Below are 8,536 nucleotides of genomic sequence, written 5' to 3'. Positions count from 1 at the left end.
ACCTTTTCTTTTTGTCTTTTTTTATTTCTCTTTTTCTTGTAATTTGTTTTAGGGCAAAGGTGCAAATATACTTCTCAGTTTTGAGATTTAGAGTAAATATATCCCCATCACAAAAGTGGTATATATATATATATATATTTCTGATATTACAAAATGGTGCAAATATATCTTTGTCGTTATAAAATGGTGCAAATATACTCTTTTCGCTGACAAAATTTATTTTTTAAAAAAAATTATTTAGGTTGTTTTTCAATTAAAAAAATGTCACGTAACTTTAAAAAATAGGTTTTTTTTAGTAGACATATTTTTCTAAAGCCACATGGTAATTTTTTTTCTGGTGTGTCGAGTCTAGTTCCTTTAAAAAAAAATCTCCTTGACGTTTAAAAAATAAGTCTACCCATTTTTTAAACGAACCAGACCCAACCCACCAAAAAAAAAATTATTATGTGACTTTAGAAAAGTATGTCTACTAAAAAAAATTGGTAGACTTTTTTTTTGAAGTCACGTGACATTTTTTTTAATTAAAAAATAACTTAAATGATTTTTTTTTAAATCCCATCAGCAAAAAGGTTATATTTGCACCATTTTTTAACGACAGGGGTATATTTGCACCATTTTGTAACGCTAGGGGCATATATACACCACTTTGTAATGAGGGTATATCTGCTCTAAATCGTAAAAGTTGAGAGGTATATTTGCACCTTTGCCCTTTTTTTATTTTTTATATAATTACCATTAAGTGTAGTGGTTGTATTTTATTAAATAAATACTAAGTAAATAATGTACAAGCCGAAGAGAAAAAACAAAAACAAAAAGCTAAGACTAAAGAGTCACTTTCCTAAATTAGAGTCCGGAACCAAAATGGCCCAATAAAAGACATATTGAACTAAAATACCTCAGAAAAAAAAAGAGGCACAAAGGTATCTTTAACGCGCTAAAGGATATTGCCTCTCTCCTTTAGCGTAGTAAAATACTACGCTAAAGACCCCGACATAAACCCCATCGGGTTCCACCACTGGTCCCCTCCACCATTAAAAAAAAATCAAAGACGCCATTAGACGTCTTTTTAAGGTGGACCCCACTTCAAAAAACGTCATTTTCTATTCAATTTTCGTCGGAAAAGTTTAGATTCTAGATATATTCAAGTCAAGGAGCAAGATTCTAAGCTCAAATTTTGAAAAAAAGCGACGTACAACGATAAAAACAACCCTACAACAAACTTCGATCAAGGTATTCTTCTATGAAATTTTTTATTATTTTGTTAAATACATTATATCTTAAGCATGTTTAACGTTTAATAGTCTTGAATTTCGGGAAAAAAAAATTGGGCTGTTGATCTTCGCTGTTGGCAGTGGCAAAACGCTACTGTTTTTTTTGTTAATTGTTTTTGAATTGTTAATTTGTTAATTTTTTATGAATTTTTTAATATAGTAATCTACTATTACTTGTAAAATATGTCATTATTCATTAATTAGTTGTTAATTGTTGATTTTGAATCGATATTTTGTTAATTGTTTATGAATTATTATTTTGTTAATTGATTATGAATTGTTAAATTACAAAAAATATAGTAATCTCCTATTATTTGTTAATTATGGCATTGTCACTTTATTTATTTGTGAAATTGTTTATCCTATGTTAATCGTTATAAATTAGTTCGTTATTTCTTTAATTGTAGTTAGGAGAACAATTGTAATTAGATATAATTATTCACAAAATATAATACAACATAATTCACATATTCCCTGTAAATGATTAATTAGTTAATATAATTTCTCTTTAATTTCAAGAATAATGAATAATTTAGTTTCTACAGGCCCGACTCTTTCATGGATCCGAATGTTCACCTGGGACCCACTGTTCACCCGGGGCCCGATGATAGATCAACACTTTCTTTGCAAGACACTCATAGGTCAGAGTTATTATGGACTGTTGCTATAGGGATAGCAATTAGGCTCCGTCCCCATAGGATGCAGAGAGCGTGGGCTCTTTTACGCGAGCCCCCCCCACCCCCCACCCCCGCGTCTAAGATATATTGTTTCGGGGCGGTATCTATCATTGCGTTTCCGTTGGTTGGGTACAACATGATTGGGCGCTCATTACGGCTATGGTTAAGCGGTGGAGGCCGGAGATGCATACCTTCCATCTTCGCACTGGTAAGGCCACGATTACACTTCAGGATGTGGAGGTCCTCTTTGGATTGCAGGTAGATGGAGAGCCATTATACAGTCGGTACGAGCCTCCTCTTGGTAGGACATGGGTGACGGAGTTGACTAGGCTCACCCACTTCGTACCTGGTGCCACGGCCCATATCTCGGGACAGAGTCGGGTGCAGATTAGTGCACTTTGCACTTATTTGCTCGCAGAGCCTCCTATTGAGGAAGACACTTAGCAGGACGTTGTTGATCGTCATGCCCATTTGTATGTGCTTATTATATTCGAGGGCATCTTGTTCCCGAACACATCGGGTGCCTATGTCAGCTTACAATATTCGGCCTTCTTGGAGCATCTGGACTGCTTGGGAGACTACACCTAGGGCGGTGCTGTTTTGGCGTACCTCTACCGGTGCCTATGCCTAGCGTCTATTGGTCGTATCAATGATGCGTGTGGATTTTTTGCTCTTCTCCAGGTAATATTTTAAGTGTGCGTTCCTTTAATGTAAACAAATCTCTTGAAATGACGATTAAAAAATCGTATTTTCTAATTTCGCTTCCAGTTATGGGCGTGGGAGAGGATGTTGCCTTTTCAGCCCGTACCCAGGCATCACCTCGGTATTGACATGCCCTATGGGAGGAGGTGGACGGCAGGTTTTGACCGGGATGTAGATATGCACCACAGTATTCTTCCATTCCTAGACCAGCTTGATCAGACGACGGACGATGCGGTAAAACTATTTAGCTTTACATTATTAATTTAATTAAATGCATTTTCTACTTGGTCATCACTAATTATCTATATTTTATGCAGCTATTTATATGGATGTCGTACTCTACTATTTTGGATGGGTTGCCGGCCTTTTGCAGGGCAGGTCAGGCCGTCTGGAGGTCGCGGAGTCCATTGATACACCTAGACATCATTGAGGACCACATGCCCGAGCGCATCTTACGACAGTTTAGGCATACACAGAATATACCCCCCGACATTCGTCATGAGCTCCGACACTACCAGCAGGACGATCGAGCCGCCGTTGATTATGCATTTTTGGCTTTCATGGGTGTCCAGCTCTAGCGTTGGCAGGACAGGTTGGGGACTTTAGCGGTGGTCGGTCATGCAACTCCCATCATGGATTACATGCGCTGGTATCATGGGATCACACGCCGATTGATCGGCAACCCAGCTTTGCGTCCCGCAAGGGATTTAGGATACGCAGCACTCGCGGGGCAGTACGAGGCGTTGGTAAGTTTACCGTATTTAAATTTATTTAATTGTATTAATTATTATGTTTTAAAAATAACTATTTTTTTACTGTTGAACACAAATGCAGCTGGTGGCCGTACAACGAGTACGCATATTGGGGTTAAAGCATATGTCTTACCCCCAGGGTTGCGGGGCTTGTGGCGGAGATGCTACCGATATCCGAGGACGGTATCCGGCAGGCAAGAGAGTTTAGGCGCATGGATGATCCTGTTCCAGAGGGTGAGTATCAAGCGGCGCGAGGAGGAGGACGTGGTGTTGCCAGAGGACGCGGTGCTGCTAGAGGACCTGGTGGTGGAGGACACCATCTGGTAGATGAGGCAAATGAGGCCACTCCTATTCCAGAGGTCGTTCCCATTCTAGTCCATTCGCAACCGTTCCAGGCCAGTGGCAACTCAGCTGGATAGTCACCTACGTTTACGCTGGCACGCCTATTTGCTGAGATACCTGGGTCTTTATCTCAGTCGAGCCAGAATGCGTACATGGAGGAGCGTGAGGACATCGATTGGGCGGCGTTTCGCGCATCACTAGATGATGGGCTTCCAGTGAGAAATTTAGACTAACCCAAGATTCTTGACTTTGATGACTTTTTAATCCCGGTTAGTATTTAAAATAATTATTTGATTATTTAAATTACTTATTTTAAATATATATGTTACTTATTATTTCGTAATTTTTTATATTTTAGGATTTGACACCAGTGGTGTCACGACCCAACCGGAGGGCCATGACGGGCACCCGGTGCTAACCCACCCGGGCACCTTTTATCATACATTTATATTCCCATCTAGGTGAGCCACATGCCTACTCATGATTTATATACATCCACAATATTACTCACATCGGGCAACGACACGTATATATCTCATCATCAACGACAATGCCCATGTCCATATACACAAGCCGACGAGGCTAACAAAATCATATACAAAATATGAGCCGACAAGGCTAAAAGACGTCTACTACACATGACTGTCTACGAGTGTCACGACCCGACTAGGGGCCATGATGGGTACCCGGGGCCAACCACTGAGCACCGCTCATACTATTACCCATCGTAGTCATCCTGCTTTCATTCATTATTCTTATACTCAAAATCATAGGAAAACCATTTCCATTTTAAAGCATATTTACCTTTATATACACGAGCCTTCCGGCTATCAAAATAATATATATATATACAATGAGGAAATCGTGAGACTATACTACCCACACATACGTATCTACGAGCCTCTACTAGAGTGCTAGACATAGGGACGGGACAGGACCCTGTCGTGCCCAAAATACATGTATATACACGAAAGAATAAGTCAATGACACCTCCGGAAAAAAGGAGTGCTCTCATGTCAGCTAATAGCACCTACGAGTCTGGATCACCTCCCTGTCTACCTGCGGGCATGAACACAACGTCCAAAGAAAACGGACGTCAGTACGAACATTGTACTGAGTATGTAAAGAAGAAAAATAATTGATTTTTACCTGAGTATCTTTGTCATTTCTGTAGTAATAACAGAGAAAGAACCCCAAGCTTGTTTTTGCTCTCCTTAATCTCAAGTTTTAAACTTTTCTATTGTTAAAGCCACCAGTACTCACCCTCACCAAGTGGGCAATAGATTCCAAAGTCATACAACAAGTATCCATATCAGTTTATACACTTCTAGTGACAATCAAGAAATCAGCAAGCCCACAAGATTATGACTTATCAATGGATCCAAATTAAGTAGATGTATTCTAATCCCAATATGAGAAACTATAGCCAAGAAAGGTATAAAATATATAAAGAAAATATCACTAATTAAAAAGAAATGGTCAGTGACCCATATTCAAATAGCATGTTTGAAAATTTAACATAGAATTTCTACCCTGAAATTTCAAAGCTCAATTTTTTCGCTCCCTGAAATGGGTCGCTTATTGGGTCCAAAAATATCTAGTAAGATCATAGAAGGGAGAGTCGTTGCAATTTTTGAAAACGATAAATATAAATTTAGGCGAAACACTACCAACAAACACATTCTTCACCGCCAAACCCATCACCTACTAAGCTTGAGCTACCATGCACATATTAGTTGTAAGAAAAACCTTCAGATATCCAAATTAGATAAAACACTAATCATAGAGCTTAATCAAAAAATCAGACAAAAAATAGAATCCCAGAAAAACAGCTTGACCAAAGCCTGTAGAAAAAGATCGAAGAGGATGGAAAAAACTGTATACTTCTAGCTCTAACTGAAACAATGGAGAAGGGAACTCGAAATTTGACATGATTTGAACTAAAATCACTCTGGTATGATTCGCACCATGAATTTCCTCTTGAAATTTCATCGAATTTGGTTGAGTTCCGCCATTTGAGGACAGACCGAAAGCTTATCAAAGAGAGGAGAGAGAAGGACAACTCCATTGTTGTCTGTTGAGATAGGAAAGTAAAGTAGTATTTCATTGTCAAATGTGCCACGTGATTCCTGATGGTTCTACATAAATGACAAGAGATTTTATTATTAGTATAATATAAAAATAGTATTATTTGTAATACCATAATTGCCCTTGACAGCAGTGATGTATCTATTTAAGTTGGTAACCACTGTTAGTAGAAGGACTAAAATCAATCACTTTAATTAATTAAAGGTTAAATGGGGGAAGTGAAATATCACAGGGACCAAAACCATAATAAAACAACAACACAGGGACGAAAACAGTTATTTTCCCTTTTTAATTTTAAGCCTTGACAACTACACAAATGATCCAGGAATGGTTTCATGCCAAGACCACAACATATTCAGAGGTTTTAAAAAAACATTTATTCATAGTTTTAAGAGAGAGGGTATTCAGAACTAAGGTAGGAACAACAGCCGAAAATCACACAAATCATTGATACTAAAGTGCTACATGAAAGCATGCTATTTAGGCAAGTTGATCACCATCATACTGCATTCATCTACTAGTCATAGGAGACTCCACTACATAGGCAGTTTTTCCAGGCATTTTGAAGAAAAGAAACACTCAGAATTCAGACACAATCAACAAGAAGAATTGACACAAAGATGAGTAAGTATACAGGGATGATTCGCAAATACCAAGACTAATTACTTTATTCATGTGGTAGCATGATCGCCAAATAGATGCAAAACAAAACACATAGCTCCATCATGTAAGAGGTTGAAGCAAAACTGAGACTAATAACATATAACATCACATCTCAGAGGCAAAACTAGATCCAAAAGGGTTATCTACCCTCAGTCTACCATTACAATCCTCAAACCAGCATTTAACATGATATAATGAGCTACTACTATCACTTAACATCAAGCAAATCACATGAACTACTCAAATGACTACATTTCTATCTCCTAAACCGCCCAAACTTCACAAATAAGCAGAATTTACAAGAAAAAACTACCTAACTAATACAAAACTAACAGAAATAAACTAAAAATTATAACTAAAATAGAAATTTAAAGATTAAAGCAATAAATAAATTAAGAATTACCTTTTGTATGCGCAGCCAAATGCCAAGAATGGATTTAAGAGCCTCTTTTCACTCTTCCAACTCAGCCAAAACAGTGGAGTGTGAGCGGTTATGGGAATTTGGGTAGTGTTAAGTGGCAGTGGAGTGTGATGCGAGGCATCAATGTGCTCGTCGATTTGGGTAAAGGGTATGGTGGTCACAGTGGACTGGGTAGGAAAGTGGTCGAGTAGTTGCGAATTTAGAGATGGGAAGAACGGTGGAGGCCTTCTTTCTTCAGCAGGGGTCACTCGGGTAGCATTAGCAGCTTTGTTTCGTGCCACTTCCTCTTGAAGATGTGCGATTTTCTCAAACATCATTTTCATAATATCTTCAGTAGGTGATGACTCAGGAAGTTCGCGCAGAGGCGATTCTCGGAGAGCAATGTCAGTAGAAGTAGTTTCATGCTCGAAAGTACCAATCATTTTTGCTTTGCCTTTGTCTTGTTGGGATAAGGATGCTATTGCAGCTTTAAATCTTGCGAACTATGCCAGTGTGAACATGAATCAACCTCTCTTTTTATAAGAAAAGAATAACTCTAAGGCAAACAGAGTCAGTTTGTTAGGTAATAGAAATATAATGAAGATATCACGCATAGATGGCAGTTAAAAACACTTAGCACATAAACAATCATATGTTTGATTTAAATGCTCAATTGATCTCTTATACCGGGTCTTATGTACTTGGGCTTTGTTAAGTGAGGGAAATATAATATTTATAATATATAAGGACTGAGTCTTACGTAGACTGCCTATGTATCTCTCCGCGAAAAATAAGGTCCTTCCGTAGTTCAGTTTACATAAGATAAGACTCCCTACCTTAAAACCTACCTGTGACCAAGCCCGATAGGGGCTTCCTGCATATCCCTCCTCGGGACATCAGGTCGACGCAGTTCCATTTACATAAAATGGGGGGAACAAATTGTATTAAGTAAAAAAAATTGGATCCCCTAAAACTACCCAAAAGGTGACCTTTCTTTTGAGGTCAAAACAGGTTGTTTGTGCGTTCAACCCTTTTCCGGCCCTAAAGGCCCCAACTTTTAATATTGAGGCGGGAGCACCAACCAAATGGCGCCTTTGTGGACCAAATTCTCCACCTCAATCTTGAATGCGTCGCACTCTTCTATGTCGTGCCCCAAAGCTCCAGAATGGTATAGACACATTTTGCGGCGACCAACTCCTTCAATTTGAGCCCTTCTGGTTCTGATGGGGCTAATCTTCCGGATGTTGACCAACTTCTGGAAGATGCTGGCGTAAGAGTCCTTAAATACCGTAAAGTCATAACGCCAAATATGAGTGTTCAGCGTAATCCCTTCGGTTGGGGAGATATTGTCATGGACCAAAAGTGATTGTGGGCCCTACATCTTAGTGATGCTTTTCTTATCTATCAGCTCGATGAGCCTTATCTTGAAGGCCAAATATTGGTTGATGGTGTGCCCTGCCTGATCCCAGTGATAAGGGCATCTCTTGTGTGCGAAGACAGGAGAAACACGGTGGCAACCTGTCGAAGCCTATACTGACTATCCCTTTTCTTCGAAACTTGATCATCATCTTCTCGCTCTTTACATGCTTAGGCGAGATACGGTAGGGACAATCCAACGCCTTAAGCGCAATAGCCCACCAT

The 8,536-nt window shown here is 39.0% G+C and overlaps 1 protein-coding gene across 3 annotated transcripts; it reads right to left on the bottom strand.

Annotated features, from left to right (window-relative positions):
• Positions 1 to 4,514: 4,514 nt before the first annotated feature.
• On the bottom strand, positions 4,515 to 8,256 carry LOC132636010 (uncharacterized). Of its 3 annotated transcripts, none has more exons than XR_009580909.1 (3): positions 6,899 to 7,353; positions 4,894 to 5,882; positions 4,515 to 4,803 (listed from the first exon to the last, which is right to left on the bottom strand). XR_009580909.1 is itself a non-coding variant. In XM_060352643.1 (3 exons), the coding sequence occupies exons 1-3, from the start codon at positions 7,336 to 7,338 to the stop codon at positions 4,800 to 4,802; spliced, it is 615 nt and encodes a 204-aa protein (XP_060208626.1). In that variant the 5' UTR covers positions 7,339 to 8,256; the 3' UTR covers positions 4,515 to 4,799. The 3 variants fall into 3 exon arrangements, 2 of the variants coding, with proteins under 2 accessions (XP_060208626.1, XP_060208625.1); XM_060352643.1 differs by having other exon boundaries at positions 5,712 to 5,882; positions 6,899 to 8,256; XM_060352642.1 differs by having other exon boundaries at positions 4,515 to 5,882.
• Between the last annotated feature and the right edge of the window lie 280 nt (positions 8,257 to 8,536).

Source organism: Lycium barbarum, chromosome 4 (genome assembly GCF_019175385.1).
Source record: "Lycium barbarum isolate Lr01 chromosome 4, ASM1917538v2, whole genome shotgun sequence".
NCBI classification, from domain to species: domain Eukaryota; kingdom Viridiplantae; phylum Streptophyta; class Magnoliopsida; order Solanales; family Solanaceae; genus Lycium; species Lycium barbarum.
This window is presented reverse-complemented; position numbering and strand designations above follow the sequence as displayed.

Excerpts from the sequence above, each read along its gene's own strand:
- LOC132636010 (XM_060352642.1), bottom strand. The coding sequence starts at position 7,338 with ATGATTGGTACTTTCGAGCATGAAACTACTTCTACTGACATTGCTCTC. Across the intron at positions 5,883-6,898 it reads TTTGGCTGCGCATACAAAAG|AACCATCAGGAATCACGTGG; the intron begins GTAATTCTTAAT and ends TCATTTATGTAG.